This window comes from Salmo trutta, chromosome 17, assembly GCF_901001165.1.
Source record: "Salmo trutta chromosome 17, fSalTru1.1, whole genome shotgun sequence".
NCBI lineage: Eukaryota > Metazoa > Chordata > Actinopteri > Salmoniformes > Salmonidae > Salmo > Salmo trutta.
In genome coordinates, this window is record NC_042973.1 from 49,349,076 (window position 1) to 49,373,795 (window position 24,720).

The 24,720-nt window shown below is 43.8% G+C and overlaps 1 protein-coding gene across 1 annotated transcript in view; it reads left to right on the forward strand.

The window, feature by feature from the left end:
- The window catches only part of LOC115152339 (sodium-dependent neutral amino acid transporter B(0)AT2), a 61,094-nt gene that overhangs the window by 29,738 nt on the left and 6,636 nt on the right, over positions 1-24,720 (forward strand). Inside the window, exons 6-7 of the mRNA XM_029697109.1 lie at positions 16,445-16,555; positions 24,361-24,602. Of these exons, the coding sequence (XP_029552969.1) occupies positions 16,445-16,555; positions 24,361-24,602 (353 nt within the window). The remainder of the gene's footprint in view (positions 1-16,444; positions 16,556-24,360; positions 24,603-24,720) is intronic.

Genomic DNA, 24,720 nt, shown 5'->3' on the forward strand with positions numbered 1-24,720 from the left:
GTCTTGCCACTCTATCATAAAGGCCTGATTGGTGGAGTGCTGCAGAGATGGTTGTCCTTCTGGAAGGTTCTCCCATCTCCACAGAGTAACTCTGGAGCTTTGTCAGAGTGACCATCAGGTTTTTTGTCACCTCACTGACCAAGGCCCTTCTCCTCCGATTGCTGAGTTTGGACAGGTGGCCAGCTCTAGGAAGTGTCTTGGTGCTTCCAAACTTCTTCCATTTAACAATGATGGAGGCCACTATATTCTTGGGGATCTTCAATGCTGCATAAATGTTGCCGTACCCTTCCCCATATCTGTGCCTTGACACAATCCTGTCTCAGAGCTCTACAGACAATGCACTATCAACTGTGGGACCTTATTATGGACAGATGTGTGCATTTCCAAATCATGTCCAATCAATTAACTTTACCACAGGTGGACTCCTATCAAGTTGTAGAAACATTTCAAGGATAAACAATGGAAACAAGATGCACCTGAGATCAATTTCGAGTGTCATAGCAAAGGGTCTGAATACTTATGTAAATAAATAAAATAAAAACTTTTTAATACATTTGCAAAAATTTCTAAAAACCTGTTTTCACTTTGTCATTATGGGGTATTGTGTGTAGATTGAAACATTTTTATTTTATCCATTTTAGAATAAGGCTGTAATGTAACAAAATGTGGACAATGGGAAGGGGTCTGAATACTTTCCGAATGCATTGTAGTTAGGAGCCTTGTGCCTAACTGCTAACAATATTGATCACCATATTACGCTATAGCCTTGAGGCTAGTGGGGCGTTAGTTAGCTAGCGGCTACCTTGTGGTAAAGGTGTGCCGTGGCTAGCTCAGTGCTGGCTGAAGGAAACCGAGTGATTGAGAATGTTCTCCCGCGACCGACAGTGCCATGAAGGCTGAGAGGGTCGGTGTCGTTATTAACACAATGGGTGAACGCAGGTTAACTAGACTAGAGAAGGGAGCCAGCAATGCTACCACATTGCTGGTAGGGTATGCTAGTGAAGTTAGCTTGCCTCTCAGCAAGATAGCCAAGTTAGCTTTGCAGCATGACTTAACACTGGAGCCGCCATACAGTGGCAAGAAAAAGTATGTGAACCCTTTGGAATTACCCTGATTTCTGCATACATTTGACATAACATTTGATCTGATCTTTATCTAAGTCACAACAATAGACAAACTCAGTGTGCTTAAACTAATAATACACAAATTATTGTATTTTTCTTGTCTATATTGAATAGATAATTTAAACATTCACAGTCTAGGTCGGAAAAAGTATGTGAACCCCTAGGCTAATGACTTCTCCAAAGCTAATTGGAGTCAGGAGTCAACTAACCTGGAGGCGAATCAATGAGACGAGATTGGAGATGTTGGTTAAAAAAACACTCACAAAATTTGAGTTTGCTATTAACAAAAAGCATTGCCTGGTGTGAACCATGCCTCGAACAAAAGAGATCTCAGAAGATGTGTTGCCTTGCATAAAGCTGGAAAGAATTACAAAAGTATCTCTAAATGTCAGTCCACGGTAAGACACATTCAAATTTCAGCACTGTTGCTACTCTCCCTAGGAGTGGTCGTCCTGCAAAGATGACTGCAAGAGCACAGTACAGAATACTCAATGAGGTTTTAAGAAGAATCCTAGAGTGTCAGCTAAAGACTTACAGAAATCTCTGGAAGATGCTAACATCTCTGTTGACGAGTCTACAATACGTAAAACACAAAATAAGAATGGTGTTCATGTGAGGACACCGTGGAAGAAGCCACTGCTGTCCAGAAAAACATTGCTGCACGTCTGAAGTTCGCAAAAGAGCACCTGGATGTTCCACAGCGCTACTGTCAAACTATTCTGTGGACAGATTAAACTAAAGTTGTGTTGTTTGGAAGTAACACAACACTATGTGTGGAGAAAAAAAAGGCACAGCACACCAACATCAAAACCTCATTCCAACTGTAAAGTATGGTGGAGGGAGCTTCATGGTTTTGTGCTGTTTTGCTGCCTCAGGGCCTGGACAGCTTGCTATCATCGACAGAAAAAATGAATTCCCAAGTTTGTCAAGACATTTTACAGGAGAATGTAAGGCTATCTGTCCGCCAATTGAAGCTCAACAGAAAGGTGACGCAACAGGACAACAACCCAAAAGACAGAAGTAAATCAACAACAGAATGGCTTCAACAGAAGAAAATACACCTTCTTCAGTCCTGACCTCAACCCTATTGAGATGCTGTGGCATGACCTCAAGAGAGCGGTTCACATCAGACATCCCGAGAGTATTGTGGAACTGAAACAGTTTTGCAAAGAGGAATGGTCCAAAATTACTCCTGACTATTGTGCAGGTCTGATCTGCAACTACAGAAAACGTTTGGTAAATATATATTTTTTTACCCAAAAATAATAACAATGTCCTGCTCCTTCCCTGACTTTTGTATTTTGCATTGCTCATTTGTCCAAATTTTGAAATTACAAACAGAAATGTATTTGGAGCCTTTTTTCCCTTTTTTTCACACCTATTCCCAACTTAATCTGCCAAGACAATGCGCTGTAGTAGGACGTTGGTACCCAGCCAGGCACTAATGTGTCAGTCTTTCCTCGCTCAATGAATGACAAATGGATGAATGGGTGATAATTGTGCACGTTATTTCACAATTTAATTTAAATTAGGTGTAATGATGAGTTTGTTTTATGCCTATTTACCAGCATTGGAGCACATGTTAATGATTTTATATCATTCCCTTTTACATTTTCTTTGTAAAAATAAGCTGTTACAGGACTGTTTTATTTACTATAACTCTATTACTAATCACATTTATTGTAAGGGAAACAAAATATTCTACTTGTTGCAGTAGGCCTTTAGAATAATGTAGAACATCCTTGACTCTATCCAAGTTGATGAGCGAGGGGAAACAAACGATGCCAGTCAGCTTGCACAGCCAGTCCATCAAATCTACACCTAAACTATACCTAAACTAATTTCACACATAATAAAAGATAACCTAAAGACAAGATTCATTTGAAGATAGTCTGATGAGTACAAATATTATCAATTGTCAAATTGTACATGAAGAGATTGGCGCAGCTTGGAGTTGACAGAAGCAGGGAAAGGAGCACCACTTTATCAAATGCAGGTAAAATGTTTTGATGCAGGTAAAATGTAAAAAATGTTGATGCAGGTAAAATGTTTTGATTTCTATATAGTATCATAAAGAGCATATTCTGCAGTTTCTATGACACTTACCTTCGTCAAATAACTCTCAAAATGCAATAAGTGTATTTCTTTTTCCAAATATTATTATTTGCAAGAATATCCGCGCTGACCATGCATTCAGCACATGACCACTCGCATAGCGGCATTGCTCTGGCTACTAAGCAAAGACTTGTAACATAATAATCTTAAAATATGCTATTCTGTTTTTGTTTAAATACACAATGTTTCTTTAGACCTGCCAAAATTAAATTATACTGTATTTCTTTGTGACGGACTTCAACTATTGTTTTTTTGTTTTTACTGATAGTCAAGAGTAACATAAACTAATGAAAATGCTATTTTGTTCTTTTGAAGTAATATTTTTTTTGTATTCTAATATTACCTAAGACCTTCATAAACAAAACCAAATGATTATTCTTCCGATAGTATACATGAAATAAATAAAATTGGACTCTTAGAATATTGATGCGTCAATGCTTGGAAATGTCGAAATTTGGCTTAAGGCCTACGTTTTTCACTAGGACTTTGAAGAATTATACAAAACATATCCTTGACTCTATCCTGAGTGGTGCAGCGGTCCAAGGCACTGCATCTCACTGCAAGAGGCATCACTACAGTCCCTGGTTCAAATCCAGGCTGTATTACATCCGGCCGTGATTTGGAGTACCCGTGGGCGGCGCACAATTGACCCAGCGTCGTCCGGGTTTGGCCAGGTAGGCCGTCATTGTAAATAAGAATTTTTTTCTTAAATGACTTGCCTAGTTAAATAAAGGTAACATTTTTAAAAAATCAACAAATAACTATTGTTATATTTTTACATGGGTATATTTCCACAAATATTTCTTCATACAATTCATCCTTTATAATTGTTTATGCACTATCAAGCATTGGTGCTTATGTTTGCACAAATTGCGGGTTGATATACATCTGATGCGTATAGTAATGGGGACACCCAGCAACGTTCTCAACGTTTTCTAGTGGGTACTTATAGGCTGAAAGGCCAGGCGGTTCTAGTGTCAACCAAGTCTCAATAGCTAGCAGTGACGCTAGCTACCAAAGGAGACTGAGAAGTAGAAATGTAATTTCTACTCGTAAACAAAAACCTTGCAGTTACTACTCAACCTCTCGACAGGGTCTGAAGACATACACTCAGCAGCAATATCCTTCACGGTTTGATGGTGAGCAGATTAAGCAGGCAAACAGGTATACAGTCGATATGAGAAGAGCTAGAGTAGTGACACTCTTCGTGAGGACAACCAGAGGTCCGGACACTGGCTTCTTTTATGGAAGTGAGGGTCTCACCTGTCTGTCTCCGACAGATGCTTTTGTTAGGTACTTCCGAGAGAGTAGGTGGTCCTTGCAAACCCCTACGTGATACATCGAAACAAGTATTTGAAAGAGAACACCATTGAGAACACCATTGGGTCCTTATCATCGCTTGTGCGTCTTAGCAAAGAAAGTTTCTACTCCTTTTAGAGTATTGTTCCTTGAGCATTTTAGAAAAGACCATTTTCACTCGCTTTAGAGTATTTCTGGTCTTATAGGAACATGGCCCTATCCTGTGCTATCTTAATTAATGCAGCATTTGATCCGGCCTTTGTCCCTCTCCCTGGTCTTACCCAACCGCTGTCTGGTGTTTGCTTGGTTCTATTCAAGCCCCTGTCTCCACAACAAACACAGACAAAAACAGTCTCCACAACACACACAGACAAAACAAGATGGATGCCCTGGCCTCTCAAACAGACAGAAGTGCTTTAATCTTGGTTCTCTGCCATGGCGATGGCACGACAACAGGGAAACCGTCTGTAGTGTCCCAATCCCCCACGTCCTGTTCGTCTGTCGCCTAGCGTGAGGTTATGAAAATGGCCATGCACTTTCCATTCCCCTCCTGGTGAAGGGGCCAGAGTGGGAGACCCTTTGAAGCTTAATCAGGGCTTTACCACACAAAAGAATATTAATGTCGCTTTCGCCGCTTGTTCACAAAAGCCTATTCCTAGGCTGTGATCTACAGTTTCTTTTTCATTTCTGTGTGTGGGTGTGAGGGTGCAAGAGAGACCGAGGGGGAGCATGGTTGCCATGGTTATACGCGCTCTTTTACTTTGTGTGATTGTTAGGGGTGTACTCACAAAAAATGGAAAGAAAAAAACTTTAATCATGTGTATTAAATGGCTTATTAATTTTCCACTCAATCTAATTTGGGCTTGCATTCTTGATAGACAACAGTTCTGTGCAGCTACAAAAGAACACCTCAAAGTTAAAGCACTTACAGTACACATGATTAAGATTCTTTTTTTATCATGACCTGACAAAGTATAATTTGAGTTGCATAGCAACAACTTGATGATACATAGCCATAATGATAGATGGCTCCTACTATCTGTGACTGAAATGACCTCTCCTTACATAAATTACATGCTATCTAATGGGATAAAGATACAAACTTTGATAGGTGAGGCAGATATACAATATTTAGATATGGGTGGCAGGTACAGTAGTCACTGCACCTATCTGGTGTATGTGACAAAACGTTTTTGCATTTTTGTTGTATTTTTTTTTTTTGATTCTCTGAGCAGAAAGGAGCTTCTTTATATAGATAGTGACCAAGGTTGTGATTTTCCTATTTTATGAATGGTTGATACAGTGTGTAGAAGATGTTCAAGAGCAGCTCAGCTGCATAGTGACATGGTTAGGGAAATGGAGCTTCAACCCATACAGCAGGGGCTGGCAACTAGATTCAGCCCCGGGCCAATTTTTGTCGGAGTGAATGGTCGGGAGGCCGGAAAATAATTATAATCATTTGTAGACCACAACTAAGCCCGAAAAGAGATTGCGGTGAAAAATAACAATCATTTCATACCTTGATTACATTGAGGCACGATCACATAAACGTCCTCTCACTGTCAACTGTGTTTATTTTCAGCAAACTTAACATGCGTAAATATTTGTGTGAACATAAGATTCAACAACTGAGACATAAACTGAACAAGTTCCACAGACATGTGACTAACAGAAATGGAATAATGTGTCCCTGAACAAAGGGGGGGTAAAAATCAAAAGTAACAGTCAGTATCTGGTGTGGCCACCAGCTGCATTAAGTACTGCAGTGCATCTCCTCCTCATGGACTGCACCAGATTTGCAGGTTCTTGCTGTGAGATGTTTCTCCATTCTTCCACAGAGGCACCTGCAAGTTCCCGGACATTTCTGGGGGAATGGCCCTAGCCCTCACCCTCCGATCCAACAGGTCCCAGACGCGCTCAATGGGATTGAGATCCGTGCTCTTCGCTGTCCATGGCAGAAATCACGCACACAACAAGCAGTATGGCTGGTGGCATTGTCATGCTGGAGGGTCATGTCAGGATGAGCCTGCAGGAATGGTACCACATGAGGTAGGAGGATGTCTTCCCTGTAACGCACAGCATTGAGATTGCCTGCAATGCCAACAAGCTCAGTCCGATGCTGCTGTGACACACCACCCCAGACCATGACGGACCCTCCACCTCCAAATTGATCCTGCTCCAGAGTACAGACCTCGGTGTAACACTCATTCGTTCGACAATAAACTTGAATCCAACCATCACCCGTGGTGAGAAAACCGCGACCCTTCAGTGAAGAGCACTTTTTGCCAGTCCTGTCTGGTCCAGCGACGGTGGTTTAGTGCCCATAGTCAACCTTGTTGGCGGTGATGTCTGGTGAGGACTTGCCTTACAACAGGCCTACAAGCCCTCAGTCCAGCCTCTCTCAACCTATTGCGGACAGTCTGAGCACTGATGGTGGGATTGTGCATTCCTAGTGTAACTCGGGCAGTTGTTGTTGCCATCCTGTACCTGTCCCACAGGAGTGATGTTCGGTTGTACCAATCCTGTGCAGATGTTGTTACACATGGTCTGCCACTGCGAGGACGATCTGATGTCCATACTGTCTCCCTGTAGCACTGTCTTAGGCATCTCACAGTACAGACATTGCAATTTATTGCCCTGGCCACATCTGCAGTCCTCATGCCTCCTTGCAGCATGCCCAAGACACAGTCACGCAGATGAGCAAGGACCCTGGACATCTTTCTTTTGGTGTTTTTCAGAGTCAGTAGAAAGGTCTCTTTAGTGTCCTAAGTTTTCATATCTGTGACCTTAATTGCCTACAGTCTGTAAGCTGTTTGTGTCTTAACGACCATTCCACAGGTGCATGTTCATTAATTGTATATGGTTCATTGACCAAGCATGGGAAACAGTGTTTAAACCCTTTGCAATTAAGATCTGTGAAGTTATTTGGATTTTTACGAAATATCTTTGAAAGACAGGGTCCTGAAAAAAAGTTTATGTCCATTTTTGATTTTACAGTCCTTTTTGTCCAAAAACTACCCCCCCCAAAAAAAGAAAAGTGTGTGTATATATATATATATATATATATATACATACACGTCACCGATTGAAACGCTATTAGCGCGCGCTAACCGCGCTAACTAGCTAGCCATTTCACATCGGTTACACCAGCCTAATCTCGGGAGTTAGGCTTGAAGTCATAAACAGCTCAACGCTTGAAGCACAGCGAAGAGCTGCTGGCAAACGCACGAAAGTGCTGTTTGAATGAATGCTTACCAGCCCGCTGCTGCCTACCATCGCTCAGTCAGACTGCTCTATCAAATATCAAATCATAGACTTAATTATAACATAATAACACACAGAAATACTTTGGTCATTAATATGGTCAAATCCGGAAACTATCATTTCGAAAACAAAACGTTTATTCTTTCAGTGAAATACGGAACCGTTCCATATTTTATCTAATGGGTGGCATCCCTAAGTCTAAATATTGCTGTTACATTGTACAACCTTCAATGTTATGTCATAATTATGTACAATTCTGGCAAATTAATTACGGTCTTTGTTAGGAATAAATGGACTTCATACAGTTCGCAACAAGCCAGGCGGCCCAAACTGCTGCATATACCCTGACTGCTTGCACGGAACGCAAGAGAAGTGACACAATTTCCCTGGTTATAAGAAATTCATGTTAGCAGGCAATATTAACTAAATATGCAGGTTTAAAAATATATGCTTGTGTATTGATTTTAAAGAAAGGCATTGATGTTTATGGTTAGGTACACATTGGTGCAACGACAGTGCTTTTTTCGTGAATGCGCTTGTTAAATCATCACCCGTTTGGCGAAGTAGGCTGTGATTCGATGAGAAATGAACAGGCACCGCATTGTTTATATGCAACGTAGGACACGCTAGTTAAACTAGTAATATCATCAACCATGTGTGGTTAACTAGTGATTATGTTAAGATTGATAGTTTTTTATAAGATAAGTTTAATACTAGCTAGCATCTTGCTGCCCTCGCGAAACAGGTAGTTGGCCTGCCACGCAGGCTCCTCGTGGAGTGCAATGTAAGGCAGGTGGTTAGAGCGTTGGACTAGTAACCAGAAGGTTGCAAAAACAAATCCCCGAGCTGACAAGGTAAAAATCTGTCGTTCTGCCCCTGAACAAGGCAGTTATGCCACTGTTCCTAAGCCGTCATTGAAAATAAGAATGTGTTCTTAACTGACTTGCCTAGTTAAATAAAGGTGTAAAAAAAAAAAATATATATACAAATTCCGCCACAATCGGTGTCCAAAAATACCGATTTCCGATTGTTATGAAAACTTGAAATCGTCCCTAATTTTTCGGCCCTTCCGATTAAATGGTCACCTCTAATATGTATATAAATATACAGTTGAAGTCGGAAGTTTACATACACCTTAGCCAAACACCTTAGCCAAATTTAAACTCAGTTTTTCACAATTCCTGACATTTAATCCTAGTAAAAATTCCCTGATTTAGGTCAGTTAGGATCACCACTTAATTATAAGAATGTGAAATGTCACAATAATAGTAGAGAGAATGATTTATTTCAGCTTTTATTTCTTTCATCACATTCCCCGTGGGTCAGAAGTTTACATACACTCAATTAGTATTTGGTAGCATTGCCTTTAAATTGTTTAACTTGGGTCAAACATTTTGGGTAGCCTTCCACAAGCTTCCAACAATAAGTTGAATGTTGGCCCATTCCTCCTGACAGAGCTGGTGTAACTGAGCCAGGTTTGTAGGCCTCTTTGCTCGCAAACACTTTTTAAGTTCTGCCCACAAATTTTCTTTAGGTTTCAGGTCAGGGCTTTGTGATGGCCACTCCAATACCTTGACTTTGTTGTCCTTAAGCCATTTTGCCACAATTTTGGAAGTATGCTTGGGGTCATTGTCCGTTTGGAAGACCCATTTGCGACCAAGCTTTAACATCCTGACTGGTGTCTTGAGATATTGGTTCAATATATCCACATCATTTTCATCTATTTTGTGAAGTGCACCAGTCCCTCCTGCAGCAAAGCACCCAAACCACATTATGCTGCCACCCCCGTGCTTCCCTATTTGGATGGTGTTCTTCGGCTTGCAAGCTTCCCCCTTTTTCCTCCAAACATAACGATGGTCATTATGGCCAAACAGTTCTATTTTTGTTTCATCAGACCAGAGGACATTTCTCCAAAAAGTATGATTTTTGTCCCCATGTGCAGTTGCAAACCATAGTCTGGCTTTTTTATGGCGGTTCTGGAGCAGTGGCTTCTTCCTTGCTGAGCGGCCTTTCAGGTTATGTCAATATAGGACTCGTTTTACTGTGGATATAGATACTTTTGCACCTCTCTCCTCCAGCATCTTCACAAGGTCCTTTGCTGTTGTTCTGGGATTGATTTGCGCTTTTCGCATCAAAGTACGTTCATCTCTAGGAGACAGAACGTGTCTCCTTCCTGAGCGGTATGACGGCTGCGTGGTCCCATGGTGTTTATACTTGCGTACTATTGTTTGTACAGATGAACGTGGTACCTTCAGGCGTTTGGAAATTGCTCCCAAGGATGAACCAAACTTGTAGAGGTCTTCAATTGTTTTTCTGAGGTCTTGACGGATTTCTTTTGATTTTTCCATGATGTCAAGCAAAGTCACAGAGTTTGAAGGTAGGCCTTGAAATACATCCACAGGTACACCTCCAATTGACTCAAATTATGTCAATTAGCCTATCAGAAGCTTCTAAAGCCATGACATAATTTTCTGGATTTTTCCAAGCTATTTAAAGGCACAGTCAACTTAGTGTATGTAAACTTCTGACCCACTGGAATTGTGATACAGTGAGTTATAAGTGAAATAATCTGTCTGTAAACAATTGTTGAAAGAAAATGACTTGTGTGATGCACAAGGTAGATGTCCTAACCGACTTGCCAAAACTATAGTTTGTTAACAAGAATATTGTGGAGTGGTTGAAAAATGTAAACTTCCGACTTCTACTGTGTGTGTGTGTGTGTGTATATATATGTATATGTATATGTGTATATATATATATATATATATATATATATATATATATATATATATATATACACTGCTCAAAAAAATAAAGGGAACACTTAAACAACACAATGTAACTCCAAGTCAATCACACTGCCAGAGCCCTGCAAAATTACCTCCAGCAGGCCACAAAGGTGCATGTGTCTGCTCAAACGGTCAGAAACAGACTCCATGAGGGTGGTATGAGGGCCTGACGTCCACAGGTGGGGGTTGTGCTTACAGCCCAACACCGTGCAGGACGTTTGGCATTTGCCAGAGAACATCAAGATTGGCAAATTCGCCACTGACGCCCTGTGCTCTTCACAGATGAACAGGTTCACACTGACCACATGTGACAGACGTGACAGAGTCTGGAGACGCCGTGGAGAACATTCTGCTGCCTGCAACCTCCTCCAGCATGACCGGTTTGGCGGTGGGTCAGTCATGGTGTGGGGTGGCATTTCTTTGGGGGGGCCGCACAGCCCTCCATGTGCTCGCCAGAGGTAGCCTGACTGCCATTAGGTACCGAGATGATCCTCAGACCCCTTGTGAGACCATATGCTGGTGCGGTTGGCCCTGGGTTCCTCCTAATGCAAGACAATGCTAGACCTCATGTGGCTGGAGTGTGTCAGCAGTTCCTGCAAGAGGAAGGCATTGATGCTATGGACTGGCCCGCCCGTTCCCCGGACATGAATCCAATTGAGCACATCTGGGACATCATGTCTCGCTCCATCCACCAATGCCACGTTGCACCACAGACTGTCCAGGAGTTGGCGGATGCTTTAGTCCAGGTCTGGGAGGAGATCCCTCAGGACACCATCCGCCACATTTACATTTAAGTCGTTTAGCAGACACTCTTATCCAGAGCGACTTACAAATTGGTGCATTCACCTTATGATATCCAGTGGAACAACAACTTTACAATAGTGCATCTAAATCTTTTAGGGGGGGGGGATAGAAGGATTACTATATCCTATCCTAGGTATTCCTTAAAGAGGTGGGCTTTCAGGTGTCTCCGGAAGGTGGTGATTGACTCCGCTGTCCTGGCGTCGTGAGGGAGCTTGTTCCACCATAGGGGTGCCAGAGCAGCGAACAGTTTTGACTGGGCTGAGCGGGAACTGTGCTTCCTCAGAGGTAGGGGGGCCAGCAGGCCAGCGGTGGATGAGCGCAGTGCCCTCGTTTGGGTGTAGGGACTGATCAGAGCCTGAAGGTACGGAGGTGCCGTTCCCCTCACGGCTCCGTAGGCAACCACCATGGTCTTGTAGCGGATGCGAGCTTCAACTGGAAGCCAGTGGAGAGAGCGGAGGAGAGGGGTGACGTGAGAGAACTTGGGAAGGTTGTACACCAGATGGGCTGCGGCGTTCTGGATGAGTTGTAGGGGTTTAATGGCACAGGCAGGGAGCCCAGCCAACAGCGAGTTGCAGTAATCCAGACGGGAGATGACAAGTGCCTGGATTAGGACCTGCGCCGCTTCCTGTGTGAGGCAGGGTCTTACTCTGCGAATGTAGAGCATGAACCTACAGGATCGGGTCACTGCCTTGATGTATATATAAACTGGCTGTCCACGTCCCCAGTCCACCTGGTCGTACTGCTGATCCAGTTTCTACTGTTTTGCCTGCGCTATGGAACCTTGATCTGTTCACGATGTATATATAAATAAATTACTGAAAACTTTGGAGGGACAAAAAAAAAGGACTCGCGGGCCAGTTTTTGGAGAGAGAGAGAGTTGGGAGAGAGTTGAGAGAGAGTTGAGACAGCAGGTCCGGGACAAGATAGCACAACCGGTGAACAGATCAAGGTTCCATAGTGCAGGCAAAATAGTAGAAACTGGATCAGCAGTACGACCAGATGGACTGGGGACGTGGACAGCCAGTAGTCGTCAGGCCAGGTAGTCCTGAGGCATGGTCATAGGGCTCAGGTAATCTGGGAGGGGAGGGGAGGGAGAGGGAGAGATGGGAGAATTAGATGGAGCATGCCTAAGATCACACAGGACACCAGATAAGACAGGAGAATTGCGCCAGTGTCAGTCAGACAGACTGACCCTAGACCCCCGGCACGTAGACTATTGCAGACTGAGATGGGGGTGTCGGGGGACACTGGGCCCGTCCAAAGTTACACCCGGACAGTGCCAACTAGGCAGGATATAACCCCACCCATTTTGCCAATTACAGCCCCCACACCACAAATGGGATATCAACAGGCCACTAACTTACTACCCTGAGACAAGGCCGAGTATAGCCCAGGAAGATCTCCCCAACCACACAAGCCCAAGGACAGGAAGGATGGGAGCCATTGACTCAGCCCCCATAATAGGGTCAGAAGCAAAGAATCCAAGTGGAGAGAGGGGAGCTGACCAGGCAGAGACAGCAAGGGTGGTTTGTCATTCCAGTGCCTTGCAGTTCACCTTTGCACCCCTGGGCCAGACTACACTCAAGAGATGAAGAAGAGATGAGTCTTCAGTAAAGACAGAGTTGAGACAGATTCTGTGTCTCTCACATGGATCAGCAGACCATTCCATAAAAATGGAGCTCTGTAGGAGAAAGTCCTGCCTCCAGCTGTTTGCTTAGAAATTCTAGGAACAATAAGAAGGCATGCGTCTGTACGGCAGGACCAAATCGACTAGATAGGTAGGAGCAAATCCATGTAATGCTTTGTAGGTTAGCAGTAAAACCTTGAAATCATCCCAAGCCTTAACAGGAAGCCAGTGTATTAAGGCTAGCACTGGAGTAATATGATCACATTTTTGTGTTCTAGTAAAGATTCTTGCAGTCGTATTAAGCGCTAGCTGAAATGTGTTTTGTGCCTTATCTGGGTAGCCGGAGAGTAGAGCATTGCAGTAGGTGCCATGTGGCTCAGTTGGTAGAGCATGGCACTTGCAATGTCAGGGTTGTGGGTCGATTCCCACGGGGGACCAGTACAGGCGGAAAAGTATGAAAATGTATGCACTCTACTGTCAATTGGTCTGGATAAGACCATCTAATAAAATGTAAATGGGTTCTAATCTTGAAGTGACAAAAGCGTGGATTAGCATTTTTGCATTATTTTTGGACAAATTGTTTCACATTTTTGAAATGTTAGGAAGATTGAAAAAGGCTGCTCCTGAAAAAAAAAAAAAATGTTATTCTAAAGAGAAATCAGGGTCCAGAGTAACGCTGAGGTCCTTCAGTTTTATTTGAGACAACTGTACAACCGTCGAGATTCATTGTCAGATCAGACAGCAGATCTCTTTGTTTCTTGAGACCTAGAACTAGCATCTCTGTTTTGTCCGAGTCTAAAAGTAAAACATTTGCCGCCATCCACTGAAACACAGACTTCGAGGGTGTCGTCTGCATAGCAGTGAAAGTTTACATAGAATTTCCAAATGACATCACCAAGAAGTAGCATATATAGTAAAAATAATAGTGGTCCTAGAACGGAACCTTGAGGAATACTGAAACTTACCATTGATTTTTCAGAGGACAAACCATCCAAAGAGACAAATTGATATGGATCTAAACCAGGCAAGAACTTGTCTGTGTAGACCAATTATGGTATCCAATCTCTCCAGAAGAATGTGGTGATTGATGGTGGCGAAAGCGGCACTAAGGTCTATGAGCACGAGAATAGACGCAGAGCCTTGGTCTGACGCCAAACTATTAAGGATTGGACCTTTTTTTCAATTTTCGCGTAAAGTGACATACCCAAATCTAACTGCCTGTAGCTCAGGACCGGAAGCAAGGATATGCATATTATTGATACCATTTGAAAGGAAACACTTTGAAGTTTGTGGAAATGTGAAGTTAATGTAGGAGAATATAATGCATTAGACCTGGTAAAAGATAACACAAACAAAAAAACATTTGTTTTTTTTCTTTATTTTTTGTTCCATCATCTTTGAAATGCAAGAGAAAGGCCATAATATAATATTGCAGTTTTAGGCACAATTTAGATTTTGGCCACTAGATGGCAGCAGAGTATGTACAGACTGATCCAGTGAAGCATTGCAATATATCAGAAAATGTTGTATCAAGTCTGCCCAGAGGTGCCGAATTGGTCAATTAATACATTTTCAATTACATCACTATAGAGAACATACAAAAGTGATATGGTAATAAAAAAGTTACGTTTACACACTCCCAGGAAGGTCATACATGATGTAAAGTTAGCTTCCCTTCAGAAAAGACGCTGACACATCTAGTTTGCTGGGCGGGGTGGGTGTGGGGCCAGAAACAGCAGGGGTTCAAACTTTAGAACCCAGTTGAATATAAAAATGTATTTTATCAAACAAAACTATGCTACATTTTATCTCTGGGACCATCAGGATGACAAATCAGACAAATATTACTAAATATAAGTACATTATTTACCTTCAGAGGTGAATGTATCAAACCAGTTGCCATTATAAAAGTTTTTTGTTGTTGTGCACTCTCCTCACACAATAGCATTGTATTTTTTCACTGTAATAGCTACTGTAAATTGGAGAGTTAGATTAACAAGAATATAAGCTTTCTGCCAATATAAGACATGTCTATGTCCTGGGAAATGTTGTTGTTACTTACGTCATGCTAATCACATTAGCGCATGTTAGCTCAACCATCCCGGGGGAGGGACACCAATCCCGTAGAGATTTAAAAGGTATTTACCACCTTCCCCAGTGTGGTCTCTGTACTATGATGGGGTCTAAAACCAGACTGGAACATTGTCTATACATTATTTGTCTTCAGAATGGCAGTAATTTGCTGAGCAACAGCTTTTTCTAAAATGTTTGAGAGGAATGGGCAATTCGATATCGGCTGATATTCTTTTCAATTTTCCAGTTCAAGGTTTGGCTTTTTCAGGAAAGGCTTTATTACTGCCACTTTTAGTGAGTTTGGTACACATCTGGAGGATAGGGAGCCGTTTATTATGTTCAACATAGGAGGGCCAAGCACATGAAGTAGCTCTTTCAGTAGTTTAGTTGGAATTGGGTCCGGTAGACAGCTGGAAGGTTTAGAGGCCGTGACTATTTTTGTGAATGTTTCAAGAGATACAGGATTAAAAAACATGAGTGTTTCCACTCAATTTACTCCCCCCACCCACACCACCCTCCAATCCAAAGTTCCCTAGTATCCTCCAAGATAGTACAGTATATCACGAAGCAAGGAGGCCTCGCTCTCTGTCAGTTTAGTGGGACAGTGAGACAAAAGCTCTTGTGTGGGCCCCGGCCCAGATGCAGGTGGGCACCTATAGCAGTTCAGGAGACTACACTTAGAAAAAAAGAGTTCCAAAAGGGTTCTGCGGCTGTCCCCATAGGAGAACCCACTTTGGTTTCAGATAAAACCCTTTTTGGTTCGGGGTAGAACTCTTTTGGGTTCCATGTAGAACCCTCTGTCGAAACAGTTCTACATGACACCTAAAAGGGTTCTACCTGGAACCAAAAGGGGTTATTCAAAGGGTTCTCCTATGGGGACAGCCAAATAACCCTTTTTGGTTCTAGATAGCACCTTTGTTTTTAAGAGTGTAGACCTCCCCCAGGAGAGGGCCTTTCTGTTGCATCACACCTACTTGCTTCTTCCTCTGTATTCTTCCACTCACTGTGGTCCGCATTCCGCAAGGCTGTGTATTTCTCTGTGTCCACAGGTCAGGAGTAGACAACAAGAGGCAGCCTCAGAGATCCGTTTAGATAAAGCACAGAAGTCATCAGTGCACAGGATTTATCTCGTTATAAATCCCAAACTTTGGGTCTAAGCCAGACTTGTCAATAAATCCCTTTAGTCAAGTCTTTGAGCACAAGTCAGAGTCAGAGTATTTTTTTTAACACGAGTCAGGGTCAAGTCTCAAGTCTTTGAGGATGTTTTCGGGTCGAGTCTCAAGTCAGCCTCTCACTTTGTAATGTATGAGTTATAATAAGGTTGTTCTTATGTTGTGGTTGTTTTACAGGTGATGTACTTCAGCTCGTTGTTCCCCTACGTAGTACTGATCTGTTTCCTGGTCAGGGCTCTGCTCCTCAAGGGATCCGTGGATGGGATCCGACACATGTTCACACCCAAGGTACAGTATCCTAACCCTAATGCTTACCCAAGGTACAGTACATTGCAGGGGTTGGAACCAGTTCAGGGAACAGAACAGAAAACTGGAAAAGAACAACATTTTCAGAGGAACAGAATCAGAACCGGGAACGAAAGTGATCTATACTGTTCCGGAACAAAACCGTTATTTTAAAAGCATGGAAACTGGTTAATAACATTATTTTACGTTTCAGCATTTTTTTCCAGTCTCACAAAACTCTGTCACTCAGAAACGTAAGCCTCGTTTCCATTGGCAATTTGAAGTCAAGCCAGGTTGGGCTGGCCTTGGTGGGCTAGCTCAAATTGCATTTCCACTGCCCCCAGAAATTAGAAATGATGTAATGTTGCTAGGTTGCCAATATGTGACTGCAGCTGGCTTCGCTAATGTTGCTAGCTAGCTTGGAAGATGTTGAAGAATTTAATTAATCCTCACCATGCTGTAACTAACCCTCCCCTATACTCCTGCCAGTACCGGCCAGACTCAGAGCAATGTATTTCGCTTCCTAACGTTAGCTAGCTAGCTAAATGGTTAGCGTCATTGCTAGAATAACAGGCTAGCTAGCTAAATTCCTACCTTGCTTGCCATGGCATTGGTTATTAGCTAGCTAACTAAGCAAACGAGACAACAGGTTTGATATGATGTAGCTAGCTAGCTTTCGATATGACTTGGCCAGCTAATATTCCTGCTAGCTCACATTAGCTAGCTAGCTAGCTAGCTTGTTTCAACTCGGATTTGCTGGCTAACATTAGGTAGCAAGCATTTAAGGGCTGAATGTTCTTATAAAAGTTTGTGTAGTGCAAAAATGTATGAAGGATCCAGCTATGGTGGTTATTATAATGGCTGCTAACCAACTGTGCTGTTTTGTTTTGTTTTTTTCGCATTGTTTATAACTCATTTTGTACATAATGTTTCTGCTACCATTTCTTGTGACCAAAAAGAGCGTCTGGACAGCAGAACTGCGATTACTCACCTCGAACATTACAAATCTTTTTTATTTAATGAGTCTGATGCAAAGGATATAGTGCTTTGTCAAGACAAGGCCCAAATCCACGTCATCAACATGAAGAGGAAAAGGGGGAGGAGGGTGGGGTGCCTTGTAAGAATTTGCAGACAAGTAGGTAAACTACCACTTCCCAACATGCAATCATGGGAAAACAAACTGGACGATCTACGATTAAGACTATCTGACCAATGGGACATTAAAAACTGTAATATCTTGTGTTTCACCGAGACGTGACTGAACGACGACACATAATATAGAGCTGGCTGGCTTCGCCGTACATAGGCAGGACAGAGCAGCTACGTCTGGTGTCAGAGGAAGGCCCAAAAAAATGTCAGACTCCAGTCACCCAAGTCATAGACTGTTCTCTCTGCTGCTGCACGGTAAGTGGTACCAGAGTGCCAAGTCTAGGACCAAAAGGTTCCTTAACAGCTTCTACCCCCAAGCCATAAGACTGCTGAACAATTAATCAAATGGCCACCCGGACTATTTACATTGACCCCCCCCCCCCCCCCCCCTTTGTTTTTACACTGCTGCTACTCGCTGTTTATCATCTATGCATAGTCACTTTACAAATGACCTCGACTAACCTGTACCCCCGCACATTGACTCGGTACCGGTACCCCCTGTATATAGCCCCGCCTTATCTCAGCTCACTGGTCACCATAGCAGCACCCACTCGTAGCACGCGCTCCAGCAGGTAAATCTCCCTGGTCACCCCCAAAGCCAATTCCTCCTTTGGCCTCCTCTCCTTACAGTTCTCTGCTGCCAATGACTGGAACGAACTGCAAAAATCACTGAAGCTGGAGACTCTTATCTCCCTCACTAGCTTTAAGCACCAGCTGTCAGAGCAGCTCACAGATCACTGCACCTGTAAATAGCCCATCCAACTACCTCATCCCCATACTGTATTTATTTATTTATCTTGCTCCTTTGCACCCCAGTATCTCTACTTACACATTCATCTTCTGCACATTCTACCATTCCAGTGTTTAATTGTAATATTGTAATTACTTCGCCACCTTGGCCTATTAATTGCCTTACCTCCCTTATCCTACCTTATTTGCACATGCTGTATATAGACTTTTTCTACTGTATTATTGATTGTATGTTTGTTTATTCCATGTGTAACTAACTCTGTGTTGTATCTGTCGAACTGCTTTGCTTTATCTTGGCCAGGTCGCAGTTGCAAATGAGAACTTGTTCTCATCTAGCCTACCTGGTTAAATAAAGGTGAAATTAAAAATTAATTTCTGTAATTTTATTGTGTTACTTTTGGATTTTATTTCATTTAGTAAGTATTTTCTTAACTCTATTTCTTGAACTGCATTGTTGGTTAAGGACTTGTAAGTTCTTCACCTGTTGTATTCGGCGCATGCGGCAAATACAATTTGATTTATTTGTGTCTTGTCTGACTACTGCAGTACTGCTTGTCCATGTGCTAGCTAACAGCAACAAGCCCAGACGAGCTAGCTAAACGTTGTGTCAGCATCCAGCAGTGATCAACTTGGCGGTTGCATAGTAATGGCATCACCTGCCCAAATTCTAATTGAGCTGGCACCAGTTGTGAAACTGGGCTGTGCTGGCCCGGGATTCCCTCGATCCAGCTCGAATTTGAGATTTCCATTCAAGCCACCTTGAATTTGGCCCTAACTTTAATTGCCAGTGGAAATGTGGCTTTACTCCAGTGTCTGCCTGCCAGCTGGAAATCTTTGCCAGTGTGTGTGTGCATGTGTAGGGTACCTCCCCCTCCCCCTCTGAAGCATAGGCTACTGTACCCTGCTGACATTACAAGCGTGATTCATAAATTGGGGGGAGAGATTTTTAATTAGAGAACAATAGATTCACTTTTTCAATGCTAGTTAAGGATACTATATTTATCACATTTCGCATTGGATTTATTAACTCCAAAAAGTTAATTCTGATGCTGCTCTGCACACACAAGCTTGTTAGCTGACTAGCTAGCTCTGGTTCAACGTTAAGCCAACTCTCGTAAGTTCAAAGACATTCAAAGTTCCTCCATAGAAGCCGCTCATTCGTATGTATAATTCTGTGGGACTAATTCTGTCAGGTGTGTGCGTTCTGGTAGCGAAGTCAGGTGCAGGAGAGCAGAGAGTTGTGACCAGGCGCACACTTTAATGAGGCAGGAGAAACCAACAGATGGACGCAACTGCGTCAAAACCTCCAGCCCATAGGCAAAAGTGCAAAACGCGCAAAAGTCAGAATAATTTATGTTTAACAATAAACATCTTCGTGAACAACACGGTATAAGCAAACCAGTCTGGCGCGTCAACAATAAACGCGTAACACAAACAATTTCACACAAAGACATGAGGGGGAACAGAGGAATAAATACATGCAGTGTGATTGGGGAATGAAAACCAGGTGTGCAGGGAACAAGACAAAACAAATGGATCAATGAAAAATGGAGCGGCGATGGCTAGAAAGCCGGTGACATTGACCACCGAACGCCGCCCGAGCAAGGAGAGGAGCCGACTTCGGCGGAAGTCGTGACAAATAGCAGATAATGCATGTCATAACAAGATGCCCAGCGCTTCAGGCCAAGCCCCTCCACCCTATCTCGCTCTCTCCCCACCCGCAAAATTTAAGTTGCATCTCACGCCCCGCACTTGTCTGTCCAATGCATGTATACAACTATCGTCACCATAATGCTGCTCCTTGGTTATACCCAAGGTACAGTACCGTACAGTCAGCACAATTCTTCTTCACACAGCCAACATACTGCACTACACCCAGTCAAGGACCCAGACTTGTTTGATCCAATGCACTAGTTTTATCCAATGCATTTGTTTGATCTAGTTATGGATCAATGTTCCGTTGTTCACTTTACTGAAATGGGAAGGAAACCAAATTGACTGAAAATGTGCCAGAAATATGTTTTTTTAATACTTTAGTCTTCGGTCCACGGCAACTGAGTAGCCAATGGCAATTGGAATCATTTCATTTGGCCTCTGCTGTGGTGGCACACTTCTCACCCTGGCAACAGGAGTTGCTGAGCGCTCCTTGCTTTATGTAACTGTCACGTTCGTTTTGAAAGACGGACCAAGGCGCAGTGTGTGTTGTGTTCCACATATTTTAATAAACAGTGAAACTTCCGCAAAACAATAAACAAACAACGAAACATGACCTAACAGGTGCAACAAGCACATACACAAAACAATATCCCACAAAGCAGGTGGGAACAGGGACACCTTAAGTATGATCCCCAATTAGAGACAATGAACATCAGCTGCCTCTAATTGGGAACCATACCAAGAGCAGCAACATAGAAATTAAAAGACTAGAACACCCCCTAGTCACGCCCTGACCTACAACACCATAGAAAACCAAGGGCTCTCTATGGTCAGGGCGTGACAGTAACCCCCCAAAGGTGCGGACTCCGGCCACAAAACCTGAAACCAAATGGGGAGGATAGGGGGGTGACTAGTGTCGGTGGCGGCTCCAGTGCGTGTCGCCGCCCCCGCCCAGACCCTGGATCCGGCCATGGCGCAGGGCTCAATGCCATGCCTGGACTGGGCACCAGTGCAGAGGAAGGGTCCGGCCTTGGAGCGGGACTAGATGTCGTGCCTGGACTGGGCACCGGCGCAGAGGAAGGCTCTGGCCTTGGAGCGGGACTGCAGGCATGCCTGGACTGGGCACCGGCGCAGAGGAAGGCTCCGGCCATGGAGCTGGGTTGGACTCCGTGCCTGGACTGGGCACCGGCGCAGAGGAAGGCTCCGGCCTTGGAGCGGACTGGACACCGTGCCTGGACTGGGCACCGGCGCAGAGGAAGGCTCCTGCCATGGAGCGGGACTGGACACTGTGCCTGGACTGGGCATCGGCGCAGGTTGCACCGGACTGATGACACGCTCCTCAGGTCGAGTGCGTGGAGCCAGCCCAGGACGCACCGGGCTGGAGAGGCGCACTGGAGGCCTAGTGCGTGGAGCCGGTACAGGTGGCACCAGACTGTTGACACGCACTTCAGGGCGAGTGCGGGGAGCTTGCACAGGACGTACCGGACTGGGGAGGCGCACCGGAAGCCTGGTGCGTGGAGCCGGCACAGGTGGCACCGGACTGGTGACACGCACTTCAGGGCGAGTGCGGGGAGCTGGCACAGGACGTACCGGACTGGGGATGCGCACTGGAGGCCTGGTGCGTGGAGCCGGCACAGGTGGCACCGGACTGGTGACACGCACTTCAGGGCGAGTGCGGGAAGCTGGCACAGGACGTACCGGACTGGGGAGGCGCACTGGAGGCCTGGTGCGTGGAGCCGGCACAGGTGGCACCTGACTGGTGACACGCACTTCAGGGCGAATGTTGAGCAGAACACACTTGACCAACATCTCTCTCCTCTCTCTCTCCCCCAACTTCTCCATCGCCTCCCTGACGGTCTCTGGCTTTTCAGGGCGAGTGCGGGGAGCTAGCACAGATGGCACCGGACTGGTGTCACGCTCTACAGCACGCCTGCGCTGCAGCATACTCCTCGGCAAAGTCATTCTCCGATATCCCTCCTCACACTGCTCCATCGACTCCCAGGCGGGCTCTGGCTCTCTCCTTGGCTCAGTCGACCACCCCTCGTGCCCCCCCCCCCCCCAAAAAAATAAACATCTTAGGGTTTCAGTGGTCGCGGTCCCCGGCGTCGTCGCTGTCCCCCTATGCTCCTTGGCGACTCAAGGAAGGGTCTCGTGTCCTCCCATGATTTCTTCCCAGGTCCAAAACTCCTTTACCTCCGTCACTCACTGCTTGGTCCTTGCTGGGATATGGGATATTCTGTCACGTTCGTTTTGAAAGACGGACCAAGGCACAGTGTGTGTTAAGTTCCACATCTTTTAACAAACAGTGAAACTTCCACAAAACAATAAACAAACAACGAATCGTGACCTAACTGGTGCAACAAGCACATACACAAAACAATATCCCACAAAGCAGGTGGGAACAGGGAAGGGGTCCTCTTGAGCGTCTCATCCCGTTAGCGGGATCAACATCCAGCGAAAAACTCCTAGCGACATTAGCATAACGAATTATTTTTTTTTTTTTTAAATATAGGACCGTCTCATATCGTTTTATAGATACACCTCTCTTGAATCGACCCTCGTCGTCCGATTTCAACAAGGTTTTACAGGAAAAGCACAACATTAGATTATGTTAGAGGAGTACATGGTAAAAGTAGCAACATTTGAATTTTCCGACCAACCACATGCATCACAAATAACCAAAAAACAGCTAAATGCAGCACTAACCTTTTACAAACTTCATCAGATGACACACCTAGGACATCATGTTACACAAAGCATGCATTTTTTTGTTCAATGAAGGTCATATTTATATATAAAAACAGCATTTTTACATCGGCGTCTGACGTTGACTAACTATTTTCCCTCAAATGCGTCCCGGGAAACAGTGCTACAATTTACTAAATTACTATTCGAAAACGATTTTTTAATTTTATATTGTCAATCTAAGATTTATAGATGAATATCTCTTGAAAACACCTGTCATACCAGATTTTAAATTAACTTTACTGGGTAATCACACTTAGCGATAAAAGGGGATGCGATACTCAGAAAATGAGCTAGTAAAACTAGCTCAGCGCCATCTTGGAACAATCGCATATCACATCTAATCTTGTATAATATTCTCAATAATCCCTTACCTTTAGTTGTCTTCATCAGAAAGCACTTCCAGGGATCCCAGGTCCACGACAAATGTATTTTCGGTCGAAAAAGTCCATCCTTTATGTTCCATTAGCTTGCTGTTGTTAGCGCGTCTGAAGGCTGTATCCAAATGCCAATCCGGGCGCGGGACTGCGGTTTCGAAAAATAACTTTTTTCCCTCCTTTAGGTTCGTTCAAACATGTCAAACGTTGTATAACATTAATCTTCAGGGCCTGTTTCAACAAGAGAGCCAATAAGATTCGAGTGGGACGATTGTATTGTGTTTCAAAACGTTTCCAAAGGTGGGGGTAGACACGGCCGCCGACGTCACAATGCTGATGGCCCTCCTACTGTGACCAATTGCCACAGCGTCTCATTCATTGAGTTTCGACAGTAGAAGGCTCAAAACACTTTGTAAAGACTGGGGACATCTAGTGGAAGCAATAGAAAGTGCTCAATGAACGATAGCTCACGTTGTGAATAATAGGCAAAGCTGTGAAGTCGAGTCCACAATTCAGAATTCCACTTCCTGTTTCAATCGGTCTCGGGGTTTTGACTGCCATATGAGTTATGTTATACTCACAGACACCATTCAAACAGTTTTAGAAACTTTAGGGTGCTTTCTATCCACAGGTATTAATTATATGCATGTCCTAGCTTCTGAGTTTGATTAGTATGCCGTTGAAAATGGGTACGAATTTTTTTCAAAATGCGCTGTGGCGCCCCCTATCCTAGGGTAACGTCGAGGTTTTAAGACAACATCCCTGGTCATCACTACTGAATCTGATCTGGTGGACTCACTAAACACACATGCTTCATTTGTAAATTATGTCTGAGTGTTGGAGTGTGCCCCTGGCTTTCCGTAAATAAATAAAAAACAATAATATGGCTCCATTTGGTTTGCTTATTATAAGGAATTTGAATTGATTTGTACTTTTACTTTAACTTTTGATACTTAAGTATATTTTAGAACCAAATGCTTTTAGACTTTTACTCTAGTATTTTACTGGCTGACTTTCACTTTTACTTGAGTCATTTTCTATTAAGGTATCTTAACTTTTACCCAAGTATGACAATTTGTGTACTTTTTCCACCACTGTCTAAATGTGCATTCTTAATTTATTTCCTTCCAGTTGGAGATCATGCTGGAGGCCAAAGTGTGGCGCGAAGCAGCCACACAGGTCTTCTTCGCCCTGGGCCTGGGCTTCGGAGGGGTCATAGCCTTCTCCAGCTACAACAAACGGGATAACAACTGTCACTTCGACGCAGTGCTGGTCTCCTTCATCAACTTCTTCACCTCTGTGCTGGCCACCCTGGTGGTGTTCGCCGTGCTCGGCTTCAAGGCCAACATCATGAACGCCAAGTGTGTCGCACTGTGAGTAGTACACTATAAGCCACTCACTTTTAGAACTCCGGAATGTAGCCTAATCCCCCAAATCGTAACCCTTTGGTGATTATACTGTAAGCAAATATGCCTGTTTTGATTGTGAATC